Source organism: Carassius auratus, chromosome 14 (genome assembly GCF_003368295.1).
Source record: "Carassius auratus strain Wakin chromosome 14, ASM336829v1, whole genome shotgun sequence".
Classification (NCBI taxonomy): Eukaryota; Metazoa; Chordata; class Actinopteri; order Cypriniformes; family Cyprinidae; genus Carassius; species Carassius auratus.
Window position 1 is genome coordinate 6,718,638 of NC_039256.1, and position 26,964 is coordinate 6,745,601.

At 39.3% G+C, this 26,964-nt stretch overlaps 2 protein-coding genes, 1 long non-coding RNA gene and 1 other non-coding gene across 4 annotated transcripts; 2 read left to right on the forward strand and 2 right to left on the reverse strand.

Annotated features, from left to right (window-relative positions):
* Nucleotides 1-6,670: 6,670 nt before the first annotated feature.
* LOC113113482 (nuclear factor 7, brain-like) lies at nt 6,671-10,048 on the reverse strand. The gene is made up of 6 exons (XM_026279677.1): nt 9,456-10,048; nt 9,116-9,211; nt 8,779-9,009; nt 8,633-8,655; nt 8,443-8,564; nt 6,671-8,168 (listed from the first exon to the last, which is right to left on the reverse strand). Exons 1-6 carry the CDS (start codon nt 9,849-9,851, stop codon nt 7,624-7,626), a joined length of 1,413 nt encoding a protein of 470 aa, XP_026135462.1. The 5' UTR covers nt 9,852-10,048; the 3' UTR covers nt 6,671-7,623.
* A 1,099-nt stretch (nt 10,049-11,147) lies between these two features.
* Nucleotides 11,148-13,263, forward strand: LOC113113484 (uncharacterized). Its single transcript, XR_003293598.1, has 3 exons — nt 11,148-11,316; nt 11,710-12,348; nt 12,772-13,263. It is a non-coding gene; the product is annotated as an uncharacterized LOC113113484 (long non-coding RNA).
* LOC113113483 (sequestosome-1-like) lies at nt 13,141-18,659 on the reverse strand. The gene is made up of 8 exons (XM_026279678.1): nt 18,366-18,659; nt 17,905-18,000; nt 15,472-15,812; nt 15,213-15,360; nt 14,942-15,022; nt 14,625-14,803; nt 13,831-14,029; nt 13,141-13,749 (listed from the first exon to the last, which is right to left on the reverse strand). The coding sequence occupies exons 1-8, from the start codon at nt 18,532-18,534 to the stop codon at nt 13,592-13,594; spliced, it is 1,371 nt and encodes a 456-aa protein (XP_026135463.1). The 5' UTR covers nt 18,535-18,659; the 3' UTR covers nt 13,141-13,591.
* A 3,912-nt stretch (nt 18,660-22,571) lies between these two features.
* On the forward strand, nt 22,572-22,683 carry LOC113114540 (U5 spliceosomal RNA). Its single transcript, XR_003293763.1, has one exon. It is a non-coding gene; the product is annotated as a U5 spliceosomal RNA (small nuclear RNA).
* The last annotated feature ends 4,281 nt before the right edge of the window (nt 22,684-26,964 follow it).

The window sequence follows — 26,964 nt, forward strand, 5'->3', positions numbered from 1 at the left end:
TCAGAAATACGGAACGAGCTCTGATTGTGCCAGCGGTTCCTGTGTTGTGATTCGACAGCAGCTGAGTGCACGTGTCCCTCCTGGAAACGTGATTGGGCTAGTTTTAGACTAGTTTTGAGAAGCAAGTGGGTAGGAGCATGTGCTGGAGATGTACTTATAATCACAGGGGCGTTTTTACTGACGAGATGCACATGAAAATCGCATTAGATTTTTTTGCACAGCCCTAACATCTAGTTAACAAAGTTAAACAGCGTTGCTCTTTGTGTAATAAGTTACAGAAACTGTTGAACGCACCAACTTAAACAATAAAATACAATTACCGGTTGTGGTCCATAAACAACGCCTTCTCCAGACAAAGAGGGAACTGCTCCATCTTTCAAGAATAATCTTTGTGCGAATCCAGCATTAAACTGATTGAGATTAAGGAAGCTGTCCTCAGCAAAATGTGCTGCACATAGTTTTACATGTGCACTATAATTTTCGGGAACCGAGTTAAACATAAATTGTAACCATTAATATCCAAGTACAGCGTCCCTGGAAAGCCCAAACAAAGATGACTGGACTCCGAGATGAAAATAACAGCGTTTCGACGACATGGCGACAAACACAAACGCAGCTCTTCCTCTTCTCTGTCGGAGCGCAACAAGACCACGCCCCCCTTTTTGCATATTCATGTGGGCGGAGGTTAGTCAAAAAACTGTTTTAGTGACGTCATTACTGCAGGAACTAGAGGGCTGTAGTCCAAATGGGCCGTTTTTTGTAGGCAAATTCTGTTAAATTAAATATCTCGCTTGGCATTGAACTTTTAGAATTTTACAGATATTATTTATACTCTAACAACAACATTACACACTAACTAATGTTTAAAACATGGGATCACATAGAACGGGACCTTTAAAAATGGATGCACATTATTTTGTTTTGAAGGTGTCAAGAGATATGAAGTGGTCCTCACTATTTGAAAGACCCATAATTCAGCTAAAAATGGTGTTGTCTTGAGACATGCTCATTATAATCCAAATGAATTTGTCAAATTTGCTAATTCCTTCAGTCATACACGTGTCACAGGACAAAGCGATTGTTGAAAATCATTTGAACTGTCAATACGTCATAAATAGATCGCAGCAGTTTTATGTCGGAGATTGTGTAGACAGCATCACTGATTATAATGAGTTTTTATAGTTGTAGTGTATTGTGTCCGGTGTAGACTCGCTCTGCATCTCAAAGTTCACACTATCCAATCTAAATAGAATGTGAGATTAGAATAAGTGTGTCCCAAAGCAGACAGTAGTGTGTTGAAAAGAGTATGCCAAAAATCCCCATATGATGTACTATTTCAGGTCGATTTTTGATGTGTGGTTCTGTGCACACTCTAATGGCTAAAACTGACCACAGTCCATTGCGCTTTGGCGAAGGATTCGGTCCAGAAATCAAAACACGAATAATACGTGTTTAAAAAAAAAAAATTTGATCGACGGTTAGCAAAGAGGTTTACAAAAAGTGGTTTGAGTTACTATCAACATTTAACCTGGTATAAAATTTGTATTTATTGTTATCAGTGTTATATTTCATCTGCAACAGCAATGTGTACTTTTTTAAAACATCCACTTGGTCAACTTTTAAATGCATCATTATGCCGAGTTCTCCGCGTTAAACACCCGCGATTGATAGATCAACTAGCTACTTGTTTTCCCTCAGGTACGGTGGGAAGTTAAATTAAATTAAATGTGGATGATGTTAACTGTGACAAGATGATTGACAGGTCAGTTTACAGTTTACAGGTGCGACAGAGCACTGCTTTAAAGACACGATTGTGTGAAGTTTGTCCCAAAGTTTACCTAATCTTCTACTATGGAAGCATATGGGTAGCAATATTAAATTTGGAATGTAACATATGCAAAATGACAATGCAATATGTAAAATGGCAATGCATTTCTGTATTTACATTTACATTTTCCAATACATTTGTGCAACGTTTGGTGAAAAATGAAAATTAAATTACATAATTTTAATTTGCCATTTCACACATTAGTTGTAAATGTAAAAATTAGCATAGTAATAATAATAACAAATTTCCATTATCCCCCCTAACGAACCAAGACAATGGACGTGCCGACTTCCGGTTGCTTCGCGTCGATCCGGCCACACACAGAACATAAAACATAGAAACCGAAACAAACACAACTCAGGTATGTTTGCATGTTGTTATGCGCAGCAGGGATTCTGAAGGGGATGGAAATGGAGTGGCTATGTTTGCGTGTATGATGACCAGCGTGCTAATGGCGTGCGTGTGCACCCACAATGCCCCAGCAGGGAACGGAGGATGATGTAAGAGGGTGTGTGTGTGTGTATGTGTGTGTGTGTGTGCTGCGCTAACCAACAGGGACAGGTCACCCTGTCACAATGTAAAATGAATACTAATTTTAACGCTTTATAAGTTGCAAAATTAAAATGAAAATGTATTATAGAAATGATTAGATATGTAAAAAAAATTCAAGCAAAAACTGTGGCAAAATGATCATTCAAATGCTATTTTTCTTAATTGTAATTATCCAAAGAGACAGAACTATTTGTATTGTATTTATCAGTGGGACAATATTCATACAATACTACAACCTAGAAATAATTTGCAGGTCTCAGCAGCATGAATTATGTGCCCAGCTACATCTGATTCAAATATTATGCTAATTAACAGTGAGCGGTGGTTTCAGACATTAAAGTCACACTCGTACTGACTCTTATTCTGCCTGAAGGAATGAAAAGACCGAGCTGAAGGTGGAGCGATTCGACTAATCAGATCAAAGCAGCTTTTCAGCTCCGCCCACAAGTGCGAATTAAATATTGAAGCCATAAACCGAAATGATCAAAACGTACACGGCCCAACTGTCTTGTCCATGTACTATCACTTGAATCCTCTTCTTGAGATTTGAGTCTCCTGACCTTCTGCAAGCCCCGCCTTGTTCACGTAGTGATTGACGTGGTGCGAGGGGGCGGAGACGTGATCGGCTCGGAATGCATTTTCAATGTGCACATTGAATTTTGCTACATTCATTGCGGGACATTGAAAGAAAATGCCATCGTAAGTGTCTTGACTGTGAGTGTTAATGCAATTAAGAAAAATAGCATTTGAATAATAATTTTGCCACAGTTATGTTATACATATCTAATCATTTCTTTAATACATTTTCATTTTAATTTTGCAACTTACAAAGCGTTCAAATTAGTATTCATTTTACATATAAAACTAGTGTGTGAAATGGCAAATGAAAATTATGTAATTTCATTTTCATTTTGCACCATACATGGCACAAATGTATTGAAAAATGTAAATGTAAATACAGAAATGCATTGCCATTTTACATATTGCATTGTCATTTTGCATATTACATTCCGAATTGAATAATGCTACCCATATGCTTCCATATTCTACTACACACTCAGAAGTGTGTACTTTCTCTTCACCAAAAGAATACATACTTTAAGAGCGTAGGCAGACTGAGACACAGGGACGGTGTCCTCTAGAGGGCGTTGTGGGCGAAAGGAAGAACTAACATAGAAGAAGAGGACTGTGTGCAGAGGCGGGAAATACAGTACAATAAATATGAGTGAAATACATTTACTTTTATTCTCTTATTTTAGACTGGAAATATACCCAACGTGGTTCAAGAGTTTCATGTACTGAGATGTTTTTCCTGTCAAACATTTCAAGTACAGCAGGTAACTGTTTCTCATGTCTCTTTTAGTTCAGAATTAAACTTTTTTTCTGATTTCTCTCTTGTAACGTTAGCTGCTAAATCACAGACGATTGACATAAATCACAACCCTTAGTAAGTTAGTTCACTTAACACTACTTAAAACTGTCTAAATATTAGGTTTGGATTGACGGTTAATCTATTTTAATTCATCTACATTTTGTTGAACCGAGATCTTTTGGCTTGAACTTTTTCAGTTGATGCTTGAACAGAATTTCAGTAAATGTTGTTTGTGTCACATCCCATCTAATTTTCCCAATAAGTTTTTTTTACTTTTGAAAAATGTACATCTGATCTAATATCCAAATTAACGTTGAATTGAATGAAAAGCTTGTGAATCGGAGTCAAACCGAATCATTTTCTCCTCCAGAAGCAGTCACTGATGAAGGTGGACCTGAATCAAGCTAAACTTCTTCCAGTGATGCCAACTTACCAATTCTGTTGCCAAATTAAGCAACTTTTTAGACTACCTTGGCAACTTTTTCTTCCAGAAACTCCTCTCCAAATCCATATATTTATGCTTTGATTTGAAAGAAAACAGTGCATCCTTGTGGCACTGCTAAAACAGAATAGCATAGGCAGTTTGAGTGATGTGGAGAGACACAGAGGAGACAAAGGAATTGTTTGTCTTCATTTTGTTTTCTTCGGGTACGAAAAGTAACCCTGTCCCTTCGTAATGTTAAGGTTGAACCACTGATGGTAGATGGACTATTCTGACGATGCTTTTCATACTTTTCTGGTACTTGACAGTGTATTTTACTTGCCAGTCAATGGGACAGTCACAAGCCTCCTGGTTTTCATCCAAAATATCTTAAATTGTGTTCCGAAGACAAACCAAGCTTTTACGGGTGATTAATGACAATTTTCATCTTGGAGTGAAGTATCCCTTTAATTAAAGGCTTTTTTTTAATAATGAGGGGGATGTTTTAAGCTATGAAACATATAGGATGTTTAAATGGTATAAAGACTTCTTAATGCCAAATGATCAAGGCAAATTTTTATTTCTCATGTCATGACCCCTTTAATCAGACTTGGCATAAAATGCTCAGGCCTGACGTGTGTGTGTAGATGGTCGTGCAGAAGGTTTTGGTGATTGTGGCTGTGCTGTCTGTTCCTGTGCTGCTCCTGGGGAAGCCACTGCAAGAATACATCACACACAAGAGGAAGAGAGCTCCACTTTCTGTGAGCAACGCTTCAGTGTTTGGGAATGGACCTGCATACAGTTCTTCTGTCTGTGTTTGTGTTTGTGTTTGTGTTTGTGTTACTGTGCTCTCTTCTTCTGTCAGACGTCCTTTGCTAGCAGAAAACGGCTCTATAAATAATCACCAGAGAGAGGTGGATGAAAGAAGAGGAGGAGGAGGAGAGGAGGAGGTAAGAGGGAAATGAGGAAAAGTAGACCAGTGTAAAGAACTACTTGAGAAATGTCTCAATGGCTCAAAAGCACTACGATCTGAATTTCTCAATAGATGCACTCATCTTTTGGTCACATGGCACATCGTCACATCATTCCTCATTATTTGCAGGGTTTTCGACCCTGTGTTTTTAACACTAGCGAGAAGGCAGTTCAGAAAGTTCTTTTTTTTTTTTTTTTTTTCAGTAAAACAAAAAACACTGTGTGTTGAGTGATGAGATTTATTATTATTATTTTTATAAATTTATTAAAATGAATCATCTGAACAAATGGATTAACTAAAGTGAATCAGACTTCTCCATTTCGTTTTTTATACTTACATTTTTCATTCTTGTTCTGAATAACATTAAAGGATTTGTTGTGGATTGAGGGGAAACTGAAATACATGTTTATAGTGTTTATTAATCATCTTTTGGTCAAACTTAAGTTTAGGGAACAATTCTCACTATTAACTAATTATTAGTTATGACTCCTATGACACATTAATGAATTCCTAATTTGCTGCCTATCAATAGTTTACTTATGGGGTCGGATTAAGTGATCTAAAAAATGGTCATGCAAAATAAAGCATTAATGTGCTTCATAAGTACTAATAAACAGACAATATGCATGTAATTTGCATGCTAAGCAGCTAGTTAATAATAGTGGAATTGGTCCCTAAACTAAAGTGTTGCCATTCATTGTAAATACTGGTTTCTTAAATTAAATTTTTTTATGTAACAGTCGAATTGTGTGTGTTTCTTCTCAACAATGCAATTTTGACCTGGTGCAAAGTATTGTATTTTAACAAGTTACAATGAATGTGAACTTGATGTTTTGAAGCCTCACATTTAAAAAGGGCAGTCATGTGTGTGTGTGTATATATATATATATATATATATATATATATATATATATATATATATATACAGTACAGACCAAAAGTTGGGGAAAAGTTTTTGAAATAAGTTTCTTCTGCTCATCAAGCCTGAACATTATTATTATTATTTTTTATTGAAGTCTTGAGTCCACATTAAATAAAGTTGTTTTAGTGAATGATCCATAATCAGGTGTATCTGTGAGCAGTTATGGTTTCATCTAATTATGGTTTAATGCTTCAAGTACAGAACGTTTGTACAATTATGAAATAATTTGTCAATTAATCACAAAAATTGCAAGAATATGTACACTTTAACACACTGTTTTCTACCAACATAAAATTTAAATCAGTTTTAAATGAATTTGCTCATTTCAGGTTGTTGATTAATAGCTTGAAACGTTTTGATTTACAATATTTTTCAAAGGGAATGATCTTCTGTCCATGTGTTCTTTTATTGTTGCTTTTCTACTCTCACAGTGTTTTAATTATGGAGCTGATGTAAAGCCTCACAGTTGTTCTTGCTGATCAGTAAAGATCAAAGCCTTTCAATACTGAAAAAAGACATGTTTGCCTGTGTTTGATTTATTATTCGCTGAGGATTTTAAAAAAATATCATATTTTAAGAGTGAGCAACTGAGCACATTATTTAGATTTTTTATTGCATAAGAAGAACAGTAACATAACATATACAGTCTATGTATAAAGAGAGCGAGAGAGAGAATCACATTGTGTTCAACTATTATCAATTACATTCATAACAGCATCAAGGGAACCAACAGAAAGGAGGAAATATGGGATTCTTAAATTCTTTAAATTGTTCTGATTTTTTTATTTCTTAGATCTTTTAAGGCCTTAATGTAATCTTTAAGTTCAGTTTTAAATAATGTAACATTAGTTTTGTGTATATGGTATGACATAATTATTAAACAAACACCATTAATTAAATCTTGTTTAATCTATATCTTTACCAGAGAGTTGTTTTGGTATCCAAAGCTCACCGATGCACAATTTCTGAGCACAATTGTGTGATATTGATGAATATAGGCTCAGCTGACAACTGTAGATAACTCAAATAGCTCAACTGTCATCGAATGAAACTATACTGGTGATTGAAGATCCCATTTGTTTGGGGTCTTGGACCTTGTATATTCATATTTAAACTTCTGATCTAGTCATGTCAGATGTGTGACAAATTAAAAACATTTAATTTATGACTAGCTAGAATATGAAATTACTGTGAAAGTAATGCAATCATTAATATACTGTAATTTTACACATTGTAGTAGTTTGTAACACACACAGAGTGCCTTCACATGAAGTTCTGGAGATCTAGTGCAGAGTTTAACTCCTGTAATCAAACAGTTATAATAATCTCCTCTAGACGTTCAGGTTTACTGAACATTACAGACAGATTTATTGTTGACAGGTTTAATATTCTTGTTAGTTTGTTTTTTTACCTTAATATATAATTTAATATTTAAATATGTGTTTAATATCCATTATTTTCCCTAAAACAGAATATCAAATATTGAATCATAAAATGCAAAACGATTAAAACAATTAATTATTGTACCTTAATTGATCTAAAAGCAGAAAGAGATTTAACTGTGATTTTCTGTTGTTACGATCAGTTTAACAGGTAAGATCCTCAGAGGAGAAGTTTTGCAGTAATTACATAGGAAAGGAAAGACGGTCTCTGTGAAGGTTGTTGTGAATGAGCAGAGACAGATGTTAGTTTGAGGATCAGAGAAGGACACCTTTCCTCTGTCACAGTCCAGCTGAACTCTCACACGCTGAGGCTTCTCTTTAACTGTGAAGACAGTCGAGGGTTTACCTGGGGATTTTGAGCTGTATTCACTGTTCATGTACCACACAAGCCAGACATTAGACTTAAAGAAAACCCCTCCCTTCCTTTGGTTTGATGCTGTGGTTATTCCAACACTCCAGTATGTATTGTCTCCAACCTCCACATCCCAGCAGTGTGTCCCTGAGTTAAAGCCCTCAGATCCCAGAACACATGGATACCTCTCAATCCTCTCTGGATTATCAGGAAGATTTTGACTTAAATCACTGTACGATACACTGGTCAAATCAGAAGAGAGAGTGAGACGAGGATTTGCTGTGTTTGGATCTAGAGTCAATGGAGCTGCAAAGAGAATTAAATCAGATTAGATGATGAAATATGATGGGATAAGAAATACAAACCTATTTACATAAACACCTTGAGGAACAGACTGTGTTTTGTAGTCATTATGAGTTTGCAGTATGATCCTATGATCTTATGAAATACAGTTCAAATTCACCACAAATTTCATAGTACTTACAGTGATTATTAGATGTATTTCTATTTCTGTTAATCAGTCTGTCTTTGTTTCTATCTGCAGTATTTAATCGTGTACTGGTGTCTGATAGAGACTCACTGTGTTGGAGAGTTTCCTGCATCTTGCTCCAGACTCTGAAGCGCAGGTTACTCAAGTAATGTGGCACATGAATCAAAGCTCCAGAACTCATCTGAGGATCCGGCTGTGATGAGATCCGGACTCTGGAAGAACATTCAGGATCAGAACTGCACTGGACTTGAGTTCAGATCCACTGAGAGAAGAAACTTACCTTTCCATCGTCATGCTGAAGTTCTGGAAAACACAGAGTTTGAAAGACATTTTAATATCTCATCAAACACTTATTACAGGTTTCCTTCCATACAGAATTTGATCATTGGTTGAGTAAATGATTGTTGTTTTGTGTTCAGTGGTCACCTTCAGAAAGCAGGCATCGCTGTCCTTCATCATCTCCTCCGTGTCTTTGATTGTGTGTGAAAGAGCAGAGATGTGTCTGTTCATCTCCTCCAGCTTCTCCTTCATCATCTGCTGCTTCTGCTCCTCTTCCTCCCTCAGTGCAGTGATTGTAGCTTCTTCTTCATCTCTGAGAAACTGATGAAGCTTCTCAAACTCCTCTTTAATCTGACGCTCGGTGTGCTCAGCTTGAGACTGAAATCACATCACATTCACTTCAGTCAGCTCTACATTAACACTCACTCCACTAATGTCCATCACAAACTCTGTGAATGTTTGAGTCTTTACTCGATATCCTCACCTTGATGTGTTCAACGGTTTTATCACACTTTGCTTTCATTTTTTCGGCATGTTTGAGCTTGTTTTGTAAAGATGTCAGCGCTGTGTTCACTTCCTCCTACAAGTTAAGATGGAAATCTGTGAAACTTTAAGTAGCTAAGAGCTTTAGTATGTTTGAAAGTTGTCATAGTTATTGTCAATTGTATGACGCATGATTATTCTCATGAAGTAGTCCCATTTGTGTCCTAATTCACATGACATGTATTTTTTATTATTTAACTTGTAAAGGATCAATATATGCAAATATTACTAGCAAAGCACTCTGCTTGGTATATGAAATGAAAGTCATTTTCTGCTCATACCTTGTGAGATGAGATCACTTCACCGATGGGTCTGATTGTGTGGCTGACATGTTTCTCTGAGTCTCTGCACACTAAACACAGCGGCTGTTTGTCCTCCAGACAGAAGAGTTTGAGTTTCTCACTGTGTAAACTGCAGATCTCCTCAGATCCTGATGAACGCCTCTCGTTCCTCTCCTTTCTCAGTGAATCACACAAGTTTTTTAACACTAGATTACATGGAGGCTGGCCTTTTGAGGATCTTCTTCTGCAGACGGGACACTCCTGAGTTTTCTTGGTTCTCCAGAACTGTTGAAGACACTCTTTACAGAAACTGTGACTACAGGAGAGAACAACAGGATCCTTGAAGATTTCACAGCACACGGGACAAGAAAGCTCTTCCATAGATTTGGGATCCATTTTCTGTTCTTGTCAAAGCTGCAATGATCTACAATTTACTTTCACTTTCTCACTTTCTGAAAAGTAAATTATAATTACAATCAAAATCAAACCTATTATGGTCAACACACTTCTCTAAAATCCTCATTTACAGTGTCCTCCACTGATCTCCAAAACACTGACTCTTTAGCTTTCGGTGTGAAATGGCAGAAATCATAAGAGACTAGTCACTTCCTGGTAAAGGTTGAAGGTAAAGAAGGGTGGAGTTTCTGAACAGAGACTGAAAGTACAGTTGAACTTTATTTGTGCTTTCATCCACCGGACTCAACAAACTGAAAATCAAATTACCTGCTGAAAAAACGACCAAACAATAGAAACATTAACAGAATGTGTGATAGTTTTAGTTTTACTGGTTATAATGCCAGTTGAATTGGTTTTTACTGATACTGTACTGGTGTCTGTTGGTCTCTACTGGTAATTAGTCTCCTTCGGTTGGTGTCTTGATAAAACCAGTAAATCCTAATGGAATATGTCCAAAAACACTACAGAAAACCATTTTTAATAGATTTATGATTAAAAGTTGATGGTTTGTACTGTTTGTAATTGTTGTGGAAAATATTAGAATTTCTGTGATGATTTCTATAGTTTTTTTAACGGCAGAAAAGGTATATACCCTGCCTGTAACAGCACAATAAATAATAATAATAATATAGATAAACAACAGGGTTTTGTCAGTGTATTTTAAGAACCTTTTTTTAAATGTATTCATAATTTAACATAAAAAATGTTAAATGGACAAATGTATTGTTTGATGCAGTTCCTCCTTATGGCTTTTATGGCAAAATGCATCCATTTCTTTTATTTTGAGAGTGGCGTGGTGTATAATGGTAATAATTTGCCTCTCTCTCTCTCTCTCTCTCTCTCTCTCTCTCTCTCTCTCTCTCTCTCTCTCTATATATATATATATTTATTTATACAGCACAGACCAAAAGTTTGGACACACCTTCTCATTCAAAGAGTTTTCTTCTGTTTATTCTGTAGATCAACTAGTTACTTGTTTTCCATCAGGTACGGTGGAAAGTTAAATTAAATTGAATGTGGAGGATTTTAACTGTGACAAGATGATTGACAGGTCAGTTTACAGTGACGGTGCGTGTAACAGGTGCGACAGCGCTCCTTTAAAGACACAACTGTGTTAAGTGATAGTATGTCCCAAAGCTTGCCTACTCTTCTACTACACACTCAGAAGTGTGTACTTCAGGCAGACTGAGACGCAGGGACGGTGTCCTCTAGAGGGCGCTGTGGGCGAAAGGAAGAACTAACGTAGAAGAAGAGGACTGTGTGCAGAGGCGAAAATAAACAATAGTGAAAATGTTGAAATGCATTTGCTTTTATTCTCTTATTTTAGACTTTAAAAATACCCAACATGGTTCAAGAGTTTCATGTACTGAGATGTTTTCCCTGTCAAACATTTCAAGTACAGCAGGTAACTGTTTCTCATGTCTCTTTTAGTTCAGAATAAAACTTTTTTTTCGGATTTCTCTCTTGTAACGTTAGCTGCTAAATCACAGACGATTGACATAAATCACAGCTCTTAGTAAGTTAGTTCACTTAACATTACTTAAAACTGTCTAAATTTTAGATTTGGATGGACGATTAATCTATTTAAATTCATCTTCATTTTGTTGAACCGAGATCTTTTGGCTTAAACTTTTTCAGTTGATGCTTGAACAGAATTTCAGTAAATGTTGTTTGTGTCACATCCAATCTAATTTTCCCAATAAGCTTTTGAAACAACTGTGAGGTAATATCCAAATGAACGTCGAATTCAATCAAATGCTTCTGAATCAGTCAAACCAAATCTCTTTTTCTTCTCCAGGTGAAGAAGAGTAAGAAATGGAGCTGTGGCGAGAAGCAGTCACTGATGAAGGTCAATCTGAATCAAGCTAAATTTGTCATGACACCCGTCCTCCAATGATGACAACTTACCAATTCCTTTGCCAAATTAAGCAACTTTTTAGACTACCTTGGCAACTTTTTCTTCCAGAAACTCCTAACAACAAATTTTGCTATTTTTACAATTTATTTGGCAACTTATAAGTGATAAGTGACTCAAATGATAAAAAGGAACATTTACTGCTTAACACCAAAAGATAAAAAACATAGTCGTCTAGTAGTTCATATCACGTGAATTAAGTTAGCTGCTATTTGCAATTGTTTATTTTAATAATAATAGTGATTTTTGTAAATGAATACATTTATGACACTTTGTTAGTAGCTTGTTCTTGTGATTGTTGATTGTTTGGTGCACTGTAAGAAAAATGGTACTAGTAATTTTCCAGGACTTTATCTGTTGTCCATTATCTGCTGTAACACAAAAACACAAAATACAGTGTGTAACCTGAACCTGGAGTAAATACACTGACCAAACAGCTGAGGGTCCAGATGGACATGAAGAAGAGGAAGAAGATGAGAATGTTTCTACAGAAAGACACTGATTCAGAAGCCAGGGAACCAGGTACCTTGTCAAGAAAAGCATTTAATCTGTTAATGAGACAAAGTACTATGGCTGTTAAAGATCATCTTAAGCCTTCAGATTACATCAGGACTCTCTTTCAGACAGACAAGACGTGCAAGTGTCAAACTCAGTCTTAATTTTTAGAAATGAGTATAATTTGCATCTTTTTACAAAGGTGTGTTTGAACTAAGAAACCGATGTTTGCTTCAGGCTGTAGATCTACTGAATATCAAATTGTACCATAGCTTCATGTCTTTACTTCTCTTCTTTTTACTGCTTAAGCTTTAACCCCTTATTCTTATGCCCACTGTATGCATGTGTCTGTATGTTAGACTAGTTTAAGTGTGTATGTAGTTAATAAAGTCTTTATTGTACACACTTGAGGTTGTTCATTGTTTGCTTATATGTAACATCATTTTACAGGAAAAGGAAGAAAATCTCCTCTTCAAAGTCTCTTGGTGGCCGTGATGGTAACTGTGAGGACGAGGAGTCATGGACTGGTTGTTCTGGGTTTAAGAGACGTGAAGGGAAATGTATCCAGTCCAAACATCAGTCACAGCTCAAAGCTAGCCGGTTTTGAAAACGCTGTCTGTAAACAGCCTACACTATTTAAGATTAACTCCCTGTTCTTTACTGATGAAGACTTAGATGACACATTTTGAGAATAAGTTGCATTTCTATTCAAAATTCAAGTTTTATGATGTTACCATATCCTCTTCAATAAATACAAAAATGCATTGGTAGTTAAACCATTCTCCACAGTTCTGAACATTAAAGAAAATACAAACTTTATTTATTTATTGCATTTTATTGTAGACAGAAAGGACAGGAATTTTAGAAGACCTACAGTGACATTAACCTTATTCCATCGATTTATTCAAACTAACAATAAAAATACCCCCAGGTTTCCACTTCCACTTGTCTACAAACTCTTCTTATTGGTTATGTAAATGCAAATAGAAAAAGCACACAGATGTAGACTTCTACTTTTATATGTAATATGCATATATATGAGATGTAATGCTAATTACAGAAATGCTGAATATATCTATTTTGCATAAAAGCCCATTAATGAACTTAACTAAGTGCCAAGTCACCTGAGTAATTGATATTGTTGATAGCATTTACCTAAATAATTTGTCATTGGAAAAAATATGGAAAGACTTTGTTAATAGAAAATAGGCCAAAATCTTCAAACATCAATAGTTGTGGCCCAGGTCTTCTTCATTCCCGTGCTCCTTCTCTACTTCTGTGAGCCGGGTTTGGAGTACTGGATGGTATCCAGGGCAGATCCGATGTCGAAATTCTTGGCGTGGAGCAGTCTGGTCAACCATCCACCCTCATCAGTGAAGCCCATGGAGAGCATCTGAGAAAGAGACTCCACCAGCCTGGGGTCTGCATCTGAGGAAGAGGACATTAACTTTAGGATGCCTGAATTGAGATGAAGTGGACTGGAGTTGGTTACTGGGTGATGCACAGTACCTTGAGGAAGGTGTGGGTAGAGAGCTGCCTCGCGCAGACCAGTGGGACCCTCAGAGGCGCTTGTGCTGGAGTCAGTACTCAGTGGTGCTGGATGATCTGTCCCGTCCTGCTCCAACCTGAGGGACTGCAGCTCTCCTGTGGAGGGGTCCACCTCTTTAGAGCTGAGATGAGTCCATTCCTCATCACTGCCTTGGTCTTTCTGCCACAAGAATAGAAGGAAAGCACGTTAACTCAATGTAGCTTCTCGGCCTTTAATATCTAACTTATGAACTTTGCCTTTTTTGGTTCTGAAAACTCAAGATGTCACAATCCTGTTTACTATCAGAGAGGGGCGTAGGATACACATGGGATGTGCCCCACACTTTTAATAAAACAAATTTGTCTTATTAAAGTGTAGAGGTTTTCAGTGACCAAGGTGAATAGATCTAGATTTAATTTCAAGGATGGTCTATGCATGATGTGGCATTTTATTCATACCCAAAATGAGGAGATGTGAACATTACAGAGCTCTAAACACTCTCATGCAGAGTATGTTTCATTCATACTCAAAGCTAGAGGGCGCTCTCACGCAGAACGTCCAAAACGGACTCATACAAGTAATAACTTGAGACATGCAGGAAATCCCTAATACTGACAAAGGCATCCAGCTATTGCTGTAGCTAAGCTGAATAAAAAGCGGAAAGACAATACATGAACACTATTGCAACAATATATGGCTTGTTTAATTTTTTTGATACGAGCTTCAAAGCCTCTGTGTCGAACGTCACATCACTACTACTTTGATATTTATTTACCTTTGTTCCTTCACTGATGCTCTCTTCATTGGCCTGACTTCCAGGACCAGACCCTCTGGAGAGAAGCCCTATAGAGCCACTCTCACTCCGAGCACTAGGTGGCCCACTGGAGGCAGGAGGAGTTGGTGTAACTTTGGTCCGCTTCCCCTCATGCTCAACGTCGATGTCCACATCTATTCCTGGAAAGGAACGAGCAATTTTATTTTGAAGGGTTAGATAACAGTCCAAACAAAGAAGTATCCGGATGGTGTGTTAGAAGCCAAATCTTTGGGAAAGGCCAAAAGTATCAGTAATAAACCCAAAGAAAGGGAACTTACCAAGGGGGCTCAACATGGCCGCCACTCCCTCTCCAATGTTCTTTAGGTACTCCATATTGGCCTGGGAGGAGTCAGTAACACCTGTGGAAGATAACACTGTTCCTGTCAGGGACGTGCTGGTCTACAGCATTGTATCAAATTATTCTAAGATCAAATTTCATATGTCAACCAAACCAAATTGGTCTATAAATAACTCATAATTCATAGTAACTCTATAATAACTCATTCACACAAGCCCAGTTGCTCTCCTCCTACTTGGCAGGTGTCTCACCGTTCTCTCTCATGTTTTCAGAAGCATCCTGGTTCTGCTGGACTCCTGATGGGCCTGGCTGAGCCTGGTTCTGAGCTTGAGCCTGAGCCTGGGTATTAGCCCACATGCAGTGTCTCATCTTACGCCAAAACTTCCCACGAGGGAACCACTGCACACAAAAGATTAACTTGAATCAGTATGTTCAGATCATTTTGAAACCAAAATATATTGTACATAGTACAACACACACAGACACGAAAGCAGTGTAACAGGCATTCACCTCAAACATGTTGGCCATGGGGTGAAAGAGGGGCAGGAGAGGATGCTCCTTGTGGAGGCCTTTGCCCTGGCAGGAGGAGCACAAGTCATAATCGGGGCAAACGGTGCACTTGAAACGTGTTCCAACCACCGGCCCATCACACCCATCACAGGTCACCCCTGGGTGTGGCATTTGAGGGAAATGGGGAGGAGGCCCCATGTGAGGTGCTCCTGGGGGACCCATTGGAGGTGGACCCATAGGATTAGGTCCTGGGGGGCTGAAGTGAGGGGCTCCATGAGGCGGGGGGAATGAGAACCCAGGGACCCCATGAGGTGAGGGATCACGTTTGTGCTCCTTTCTTTCTGAAAAGGGAAGAAATGCAAGTATTGCTGTTATTGGAGATGTTTGTGTGCACCGGAGACATTTAAAAGACAAGGGTGTATATAGTATTATCAATAGGTATGTAACAATTGGCTGCGAGCTGCCTGAAAATCGGTTCAAATCGGCTGAGATGCTAAACAAATCATGATTCAATTAGGGCAAGGAGTTTATATGTGATGCAATCTAGGAAAACCCAACACATGGTGAAACTAACTTTTTTTTAGGTTTTGATACCATATGAAAGCTGAGTTCAAGCCCTTTCCAAAACTGGTTTCATTTTGTCTCTTGAACGTAACAAAAGTTATGGATGATTGCAGACAGTGATGGGAGTAACGCATTACAAAAGTAATGCATTACAGTAACATATTACTTTTTGCTGTAACGCAGTAGTGTAAGGCATTACTAATCAATTTTCAGTAATATTTTACTCGGTACATGTTCAGTAATATTTGCGTTACAATGCACTTTTAGCCCAAAATAAAATTTTTCAAAGAAAAGAGGAAAAAGAAAAAAACTATAGACCGCAAGACATTAACTAATCGAAATATGAAGCAAATAAGTCATATTTCCTGTTCGTGGTCAGTCAATAGCTGCTTGTGCTGTTTGTTTTGCATTTAAATAATTTCTGCGTTTTATTTCTTTCCTAGTAGTTTCAGTTCAAAGCAGCTCGCGCTCGCCCCGTTAGAAGCTCTGACAGAAAGGCTGTGTGTGAGGCTGACAGAGACTGAGAGACGTGTTTGAGAGGTGCTATTTTCCTTAATGCATAACTTACATTGCACCGGTATATTCTCCATCAGTAAATGTTAAAAAACCAATGGAAATATTTCCATTTTGCTGTCAGAAGGGCATGAGCTTTTGCTTCAGCGATTCTCCGCTAGTCGCTAGTAAACTTTACACGGTTGGTTCTGCTGAAAGTAACTAAAAAGTAATACAGAGGTAATGTAACGCATTACAATTCTGAGACAGTAATATTGTAATGTAGGGAATTACTTTTAAATGACAGTAACAAGTAATATATAGCCTAATGTATTACAGTTTGGAAGTAACTTGCACAACACTGATTGCAGGTCACATTAAATATGAATTTATGTCTGAGCGGAATTTACTGTCTTTAGGAAAGTTTAGATGGTATTTTTTCTTTTCATCTTGCCTCTGTATAATGCACATTAAAGTTCATTTGTGCAGCGCTGCTTTGTTTACGAAACGCTTTAAGCGCCACCTGCTGGCAGAGAGTGCATCTGCATCTCGTTCAGCTCCTCTGTTGTTTGTTTCATAATTTCACAAAACTGAAGTCAGACCATTGTTTTTAATCTAATTTAGATTAAAAACTGCTCATGTTGCATGTATGCAGCAACTTTGTTTGGATCATGATTAAAATGTAGTGTTGCCTATTTTGTTTATATGAAGATATTTCTTTTAGATTGTGCTATTAATATATTATTATAGTGTTACATTTCAATTCCACAAAGTAGTAGTTCCACATGTAGAATTTTGTCCAAGCAATAATGTATTGACACATTTAATTTAGAATTTGTCTTAAATATAATTTACAAAGATTATGCAGTTTTATGAAAGCCTACGGTAGGTTAGTTCAAGCCAAATTGAGTAACCCCATGACACTTGCTTCCTTTTTGCTTCATGGCTACACTACTTGATTATTCAGGCATTACATTTTTGTTAAATTAAATACTGTACAAACATTTTCAGAAGAGAATTATAAATATCTAAATAGATCTGAGCCTTGTGGTTGATCCTGAGGTGTGCCGAGCGGTTGCCTTTTCTGTTTCTGTCTCCAGTGGAGGGCAGTAGTTTCTACCATGTCTAACAAGTTTTCTATTTTTTTTTTATTTTTTTTATCAAATATGAACTTGAATTTGTTGTGTACTGTTTGTCTTCTGTCTAAAAAGCACATGACAAACTCGTGCCCTCGTGTATTGAAAGGAAGATACATTAAAGCTGATGAATTCTTGTGTTGAATTAAATTTGGAGCACAAACTATGTAAACATGTAAACATTAAAATAACCCAAAACCCCTTGGTTTTGCTCAGAAGTAGTATCTGTGTAATTACTCACGCTTGATGTTGACACGGAAAGTGCCATCCTTCACAAGAGCCAGCCCCATCATGAGCTCATCGTCAGAGGAGAAGGCAATCAGGTCACCATCTTCATCTGGAGACAAAGTCCAGGAAAACACAGGAGGGCATTTAGCTGCTTGATATTACAGTCCTTATATCTTGGTTAAATTATTGTTTGTAGATTCTGCTGCTGTCCTTCCCTTCATTGTAATTAAATAGCACGGTGCTCATATAACTTTGTATTGAGGTGTATCAATGCTCAAAGTAACAGTAGTGCCAATATTGTATTTCATTTCAGAAAGAGGTTTATTTTTCTAAACGTGCCAAAGTTGTATGTCTAATGTCTCTTTGCTCAATATCATTAAAACTTCTGATAGATAAATTAAACACTAATTTTATAGCGTCAACAATAAGAAACGACAATTATTATTATAAAATTAGAATAAAAAACTGACGTACCTTTATAGTACATTTGAAAGGGCGCAGTCCTGAGCCCGACGAAAACATCGAGCACTTTTCTCTTCAGATACTCATAACTTGTTGAGACGTCCTGATCCACGGCGAAGCGGCGGATCTCCTTGTTGCAGTCGTCCTTACCGATAAGGTAAGCTTTCACGGTCATCGACATTGTGGCGAGAAAGAGAGTCTCGATGCGAACCTCTGAATGTGTTGCGCAGCAGAAAATGCGTTTGTTGAACACGGAACTCTGCGCTGTCTGAGTGAGAATGCGTGTCCTTCCTCAGACCACAGTTGCGTTTATAAGCCGGAGCGTCATATGCAAATCCAGCGGAGCGTCAGCCAATAGCGGAGCCGAGCGCGTCTTGCAGGAGGGGACGTCCCTCGTCACTGCGGGACACAGTTCATGTTGTCTCTCATCATGTGAGTCGGTGATCTAAGCTATGACCTGGCATTTTGTGAGGGGAAATTCCGACAGCAGTGTCACCAAGGCCCAAACAACAACAATACACGTGTAATAATATTGAGAGTGTCAATGTGATTCTGTAATTTTTTATTTTTTACAAATGGTAGCTACATTTCTTGAGGCTAGCTTGCTCATAATGAGACAGGGAATGTCACAGTCTTTCTTGCTTCTGCTATACAACAATATAACAATGGCACAAGGTTTTTTTCTACATCAATTTATGTATGTAATTATTTAAATGGTATACATGCTTATATACATGTCTGCATTTATTTCAATATATGTGTGCAAACATTATTGAATCTTTGTTTTACTACAGCTGAGTGAGTAACTGTGAGCATGATGTCTGGAAATCGATTATACACGCTCTACTAACCCACATAAGTCTGAAATGGATGATGTGAGGGTATTGTATTTCTACTACAGCTGCTGGCTAAATAAAGTGATGAGTCATCATGAATGAGGGCTAGCAGACGCATATTGAACTTGACTCTCTTAGAAAACACACACACACACACACACATTTTGTAGACTATATGTACAGAACAAACTTTAAGCTTAAAAATGCAGGAAGTAGTAGTCTCTATCATTTCATAATCATGTATAAAAACTTTATATATATATATATATATATATATATATATATATATATATATATATATATATATGTTGTATAGTTGTATATATACACCACAATACTAGAAATGTGGACTGATAAAGAATATAAACATTTATACTTATAATTATAAAGTAAATTGTATAATTTTTTTATTAAATATTTTACTACTATCACTAATAATACGAATAATTGTTATTATTAATAATAAATAATAAAATATAAATATACTGTGTCATCATGAATGAGGGTTAGCAGATGCATATTGAACTTGGCTCCCTGAAAAAAAAAACACATTTTGTAAACTATAACAAACTTTAAGCTTAAAAATTCATTAAGTATTCATTTAGCTTACTGAGCAATCTTTAAATCTTAAAACAAAACATGTAACAATTTAAATATATGTTTAAGTGTGTGTGTGTGTGTGTGTGTGTGTGTGTGTGTGTGTGTGTGTGTGTGTGTTTATATATACACAAACAAGCAACATATTAACAATACATATGAAACAAATTCACACGTTATTAAACTATTATCCTACTTTTATAATTAAAAAATAAAAAATAATTGATATTTTATTTAAGAATACTATTTGGGCTTTATCTTTGAATCTATTAATATTAATCAATATAAGCAAACTTCATTTCACCCTCCATTTAACCCTGTTTTGAATTTGACATGTCAGCTCTGTGTTTTGGTGGAGACATATGATGTCAGAAGTTTGTGACCCCTCCCTTAAAACCTTCTCCGGACTCTTTATTCTAGAAGCCTCCAGAAGAGAAAAGAAAGCGCGGAAAGAATGCAGTCATTCTGGAGGCGAGGGGCGCGGCTCTGTCAGCTGACTCTGACTCACGCGCATCATGTGCTTTCCTTTGTTTACATGTCCACATCCCAAAGCACTGATAATGAGTGCATATTCGACCTAACAAACATCCCATGACTTAAATACACAGCCCCTATCTGTTAGAAACACTCTTAGATGTTCTCTTATTTAATATTTAATTGGTGAACTATATTAAATATAGATTCCTGCTTTTAATTAACCTATGTGTTTAAATAAAACGGAGTCTAATACTTGTTCATTTATTGCCAGGTTTTTTTTTTTTTTCTTTTTTTTTTTTTCGTGTGTTTTAACAGGGGTTAAAGAAGTTTAACCCACATTACAGTGGAGTGCTTAATCATATTTCACACAGGATCAAACGCTATCTGCTGCTAGGACTCACAATAGTGGCTAGATGGCGCTATTGTCTGCATGCCAGCACAGTATTGTACAGTATTTACAGTAGGAGTGGTCCAGAAAATCAACCCACACTACATGCATGTTAAATACAGGTTTGATTAGAGAGTTTAAACTATAAAGTAGGCTGTTATGTAAGCTGTTTTGAGAGTTTTAAATAAACGTAAAACATTTAAAGTAAATTTTACTTAAATGAAAGTAATTATATTAATAGTTGGTACTACAGTATACTGATTATGTATTCCTGAGGCACCATTTTATTTCATCAGATTGCTGTCACACTAATGCTCTGGAAATCCTCTCAAAGGCATCTTCCGATGGGGCCTTAAATATGCTTTTGTGTAGCCTACTCAAGGAACATAAATCAATATTTAAAGTGCTGCAAAATGTTTTTGTTAATGTGTTTACTGCAAGAAAGAGACACTGACAGTCTTAAGTACCTGCCAGAATATTTTGGCCCATTTTGTTGGTTTCTCTAGTAACAGGCATTTTAGAAATATGCTTAGAGGTTCTCCAGAGAGTTTCACAAGTCTATCAGCAAAAAATTAAGACAACCAATGATTAGCACCTGCACAGAAATTACTTTTTTTCTTTGTTAATATGCACTGTGCATATTGGCAGAACTCTCTGCAGAATGAAGCTGGCCACTCAAAGATGAACTGTTTGGCAGAACTTCAAGTCAAAGCGCTAGAAGAGATGAAACTGGGCAATCAGAGGCCTGATTCATCTCCAGAGCATTAGATGAAACGATGACTGGCTTAAACATCACAGAGATGTGATTAATTATCTACAGGCACGAGTGCGGCATAACTGGATATTAACTGATCCTGTATTAAACAGATATTCTCATCTGTCTTCAATAGTGCCATATACACTTTTAGATTAGCATTTGTCTGTCCATCCATCCAATGTGTATCTTAAACAATGATTATATGATATATCAGTTTTAGGGAGAGTTACTTTTTAAAAGTAATGCATTATAGTATTGTGTTACATGAATGCAAACCAACTGTGATATATGGAAAGTAATGGATGGTGTTAATTTTGCTTTACTTTTTTACATTTTTTTTTTTTTAAGTTATATTTTTGTTAAAGGGCCTTTCACACCAGAAGTGTAATGAATAAACCTCAGGGTGAATGAAGTGCCTCCACACCTCACTCCTGATTTCCCTAATCATGGGGACAAAAGAGAGGTAATATTATTAATATTAATATTGGCAATATATTAGCAAAGACAGCTGTGAAAATAGATCTGCATCGTTGACCTTTTAGATCTTACATTAAAAACAATCCGCAAAAATTCTAACCTTTCATTGAAGTTAAACAATTGAAAGTGGAGAGAAAATCTCATGATGAAATAAATGTTTTATTACACAATTATTGGCACTCCTAGAAATTCTTAAAGTAAAATAGTAAAATCTATGACTTTCTGTTTCACAAGATCATAAAAGTGAGGAACACAAAAGCCAAATTCCTTTAATCATCCATCACAAGGAGTAAAACTTCAGCTTCACAAAATAGAAAGTAGCTGTAAGAAAAATGGTTGAAAATCCCCATCAGGGCAATTATTAAGAAGTTCCATTTAACTAAAGATGTTAAATCTGCCTGGAAGAAGACATCTGTATGGTCCTAATGCACAGTGATGAAGATTGGACAAAGACTCTCCAGGGATCACAGCTGAGAAGGAGAAGGAGCTGTGAATCTGTTACAGACACGCCAGGTTCCACCTCCACTCGTTCACAACGCACGCCCTCACCTGAGTACTGAGCACTTCCACCTGAACCTCATCATCCAATCACCTCTGCACTTCAAATACCACACACTCAGTCAGCGTCCCGTCTCGTTCGCAACAAGGTCTTACCTGTATGCTAACTCTAAGGACTAACTCTATCATAGCTCAAGTTTCTCTTCATTGTCGCATAAATCTTTTCGCCTTTTACTAAAGATTTCCGTGGAGGGGAACTTTTGCAAGTGACCTGTATTTTTGGGTGCTGTGCTCACAGCAGAGAAGTCGTGGCCTAATGGTTAGAGTCGGACTGGCAATTGAAAGGTTGTGAGTTCGAGTCTCGGGCTGGCAGGAATTGTAGGTGGGGGGAGTGCATGTACAGTCCACCATGTACAGTTCTCTCTCCACCTTCAATACCACGACTTAGGTGCCATGGCCAGGCCAGTGCCCTACTCTGGTTCGGCGGAGGATTGCAGCGGCTTTCTTCTTCAATGCTCGCTGGTCCTGAAGATGCAACCACACTTATTCCAGTTTCATCAACCATTTGCGAGAAGTTTTTGGCAGACCAGCTTGGGACTCGTCAATTGATGAGAAGCTGTTGTAGTATGTTCGTTGGAGGAAAGGAAGAGGACAAAGGGGTCGGCTGGACTGCTGACATATTTATTTAACAAAATATAACTGAAACTTTACAAACACCAAATGGTGACTTTTATTCTGACACGTTCGCACAACACTTTCGGTTTACTCCTTCCGGTTTCCGTTTCCGGTTCGGGTCAGCAGTCCGTCTCTCTCTCCCTTGCTTCCATCTCTCCTGGTGTTTTATACTCTCTCTGCGGCAATTACTGAAACAAGAAACAGGTGATGATAGTTTTTGCCCAAACCACTTACTTACCGCTCGTCTCCTGATTCTCTCTCCCACTGCAGACTTTGCTAAACCAAGCCCCCCCTTCCACAGCTGTATAACATTAAACAGGGAAAGATGTCTGTCAATGAAGATGGTCTTGAGTTCAGAACTCTAGCGGCCACCAGTGGATGGAACGAACAGGCCTTTGCTGACTACCTACCCTCAAGGATTGGAACCTCGAGTGTGGTTGCATCTCGCTGCATATGAGGACACCATCAGGCTTGAACGGTTCATCCAACTTTCCATCTGCTTCCCCACCCTTATGCAGTCATGCTTAGAAGAGCACCAGGGCCAGGCGTAGTCCACATAGGTCCACGAAGTCCTGAAGTGGAGTGATTCCTGTGTCAGAGCTGTATCAATGGTTGTCCTGTCCCAGCCAAAACTTCCCCTGCACCTATTCCACTTTATACTACCTCAATTGAAAGCCTGTTGGAAAACCAATCCATTTCCATCCCTACATGCTACAACGCCTTCAGTGCCATCTTCTGCCCCAAACGGGCTTCCAAGCTGCCTCCCCACCGGCCGTGGGACTGTGCCATCGATCTGCTGCTGGGTGAACTAGTGCCTAAAGGAAGGATCTACCCCCTTTCCATTCCGGAGGAGAAGGCCATGGAGGAATACATCAAGGAGGCGCTGGCCCAGGGTTACATTCTTCCATCTACCTCCCCTGCTGCTTCGAGCTTCTTCTTCGTCGAAAAAAGGACGGAGGCTTACGCCCCTGTATCGATTATCGGGCTCTTAACAACATGACTGTCAAATTCCGATGTCCACTTCCCCTCGTCCCAGCTGCCCTGGAACATCTCCGTGGTGCCATTGTCTTCACCAAGTTGGACCTCCGCAGCGCCTACAACCTCATCCGGATACGAGAGGGGGACAAGTGGAAAACTGCCTTCATAACTATGGCCACTATGAGTACTGCGTGATGCCATATGGATTAACGCACCCTCTGTCTTCCAGGATTCTATCCATGAGGTGCTCCGGGAGTTCCTCCATAAGTTCGTCCTCGTCTACATTGATGATATACTCATTTAATCCTGGAGCCTAGCGGAACATCGTCCTGCAATGCCTGAGGGCCTTTCAGCTCTACCTCAAGGCCGAGAAATGCTCCTTCCATCAGCCCTCAGTGCAGTTCCTTGGTTACAACATCAACAGCAGTGGCATCCGGATGGACAAGGGGAAGGTGAATGCTGTAAGGAATTGGCCCACTCGTACCACCATCAAAGAACTACAACGATTCCTTGGCTTTGCCAATTTCTACAGACGGTTTATCCAGAACTACAGTGCCATCACCAGCCTTCTCACTAGTCTCCTCCGAAATAAGCCAAAATCACTCTCTTGGACTCCAGCCACCACAGAGGCCTTCAACTTCCTCAAGAAGGCATTTACGATCGCACCACTCCTACTCCATCCTGACCCCGACCCACCCTTCATCGTTGAAGTCGACGCCTCTACTACCGGAGTGGGAGCGGTTTTATCTCAGCAGCAGGGGAATCCCAGTCGCCTCCACCCATGCTCCGCCTTCTCCCGGAAGCTCAACCCGGTGGAGGTAAATTATGACATCGGCAACCGTGAGCTGTTGGCCATCAAGTTGGCCCTGGAAGAATGGAGGAATTGGCTGGAGGGAGCCAAACACCCCTTTCTGGTTCTCACGGACTACAAGAACCTAGAGTATCTTCGGGTCGCCTAGAGGTTAAATCTGAGACAAGCCCGCTGGGCACTATTCTTCACCCGCTTCCACTTTACCATCTCGTATCGCCCAAGGGCAAAGATTATGAAGGCTGATGCCCTGACCCAGTGTCACGCCCCCGAAGAAAATCTAGAGGAACCAGAAACCATTCTCCCAGAAAAGGTCATCATCAGCCCCATTACCTGGTTTAGCGAGACCCTTCCTCTAACCGATCCTGCTACCAACACCCCGCCGGGTTGCCCACCGGGACACCAGTACATCCCCAGGACACGGCGCACTCCACTCATTCACTCCGCTCACACATCTCTTGGCACTGGTCACCCGGGGATCAATGAAACCCTCTTGTTGCTAACGCAACACTTCTGGTGGCCCAACATGGCCTCGGATGTCAGAAGGTACGTGAACGGATGTACAGACTGCGCACTCTCCAAAAGCCCATGCCATCTACCATCAGGCAAGCTCCATCCTCTGCCCGTCCCTAATCGCCCGTGGTCACACCTAGGGGTGGAATTTATTACTGATCTTCCTCCTTCAGATAATAATACCTGCATTCTTGTCATAGTGGATACATTTTCTAAGTCATGTCGTCTTCTCCCCCTGAAAGGTCTGCCCACGGCTATGGAGTATTAGATTATTTAATCATGTCTTCAGGTACTTCGGCATCCCAGAAGACATCGTCTCAGACAGAGGTCCTCAGTTCATCTCCCGGGTATGGAAGGCATTCCATTCACACATGGTGTGGCCATCAGTCTATCCTCCGGATACCCTCCACAATCGAATGGGCAGATGGAGAGGAAGGTCCAGGAGATTGGACGCTTCCTCCGTACCTTCTGTCACGGCCACCAGAATTCCTGAAACCAGTTCCTAGGGTGGGCCGAGTACACACAGAATTCCCTGTGACAACCTACCACAGGACTCACTCCATTCCAGTGCGTACTCGGCTACCAACCTCCACTCTTCCCCTGGTCAGGTGAACCCTTGGATGTCCCCGCCATCAACTACTGGTTCCGGGAGAGCGAGAGGGTCTGGGACGCGGCCCACCACCAACTCCAGCGGGCCCTACATAAGCGCAGAATGACAGCCGACCTTCGCCCATCCGAGGCCCCTACATACAAACCCGGTCTGGCTGTCCACCCGGGACATCCGCCTGCGCCTGCCTTGCTGCAAGCTAAATCTCAGATTCATTGGCCCATTCACCATCCTTGAGCAGATCAATCCGGTCACTTTCAAACTACAATTACCACCTGAGTACCGGATTCACCCCATTTTCCATGTGTCTCTCTTGAAACCTAACCATCCCTCTGTTTCTCCCTCCACAGAACCTAGCAAAGCCGAAGCCCCCCTCCACTCCTCCTAGAAGACGGTACTGCCTACGAAGTAATAGACATCCTGGACTCCCAGCGGCGTGGTGGATAACTTGAATACCTAGTGGACTGGGAAGGATATGGTCCAGAGGAACGTTCATGGATCCGACGCAACGACATCCTAGATCCGAACTTACTAAACAACTTCCACTCCAGTCATCCTAACCGGTCAGCTCCCAGAGGAAGAGGACGTCCACCACGCCGTCGGGGTCCTCGGCCCTCAGGAGCGGGGCGTGGGGAGGGGGGTACTGTTACAAACACGACAGGTTCCACCTCCGCTCATTCACAAAGCACGCCCTCACCATAGTACTGAGCACTTCCACCTGACCTTCATCATCCAATCACCTCTTCACTTCAAATACCACACACATGCACTCAGTCAGCGCCCGGTCTCGTTCGCAACAATGTCTTACCTGTATGCTAACTCTAAGGACTAACTCTATCTCTACTTACCTCTCTCCAGCAATCTCCTGAAGTTTCCAGCCATCTCCTTGCGTGTGTGTGGTACACCTCCATCCTTTGATGTCTCTACTCTGCTACTACAGATCACTTCATTACTGCTATACTCCGTAACACTCTACCCAGCACTACCCGCTCCTCTGCTT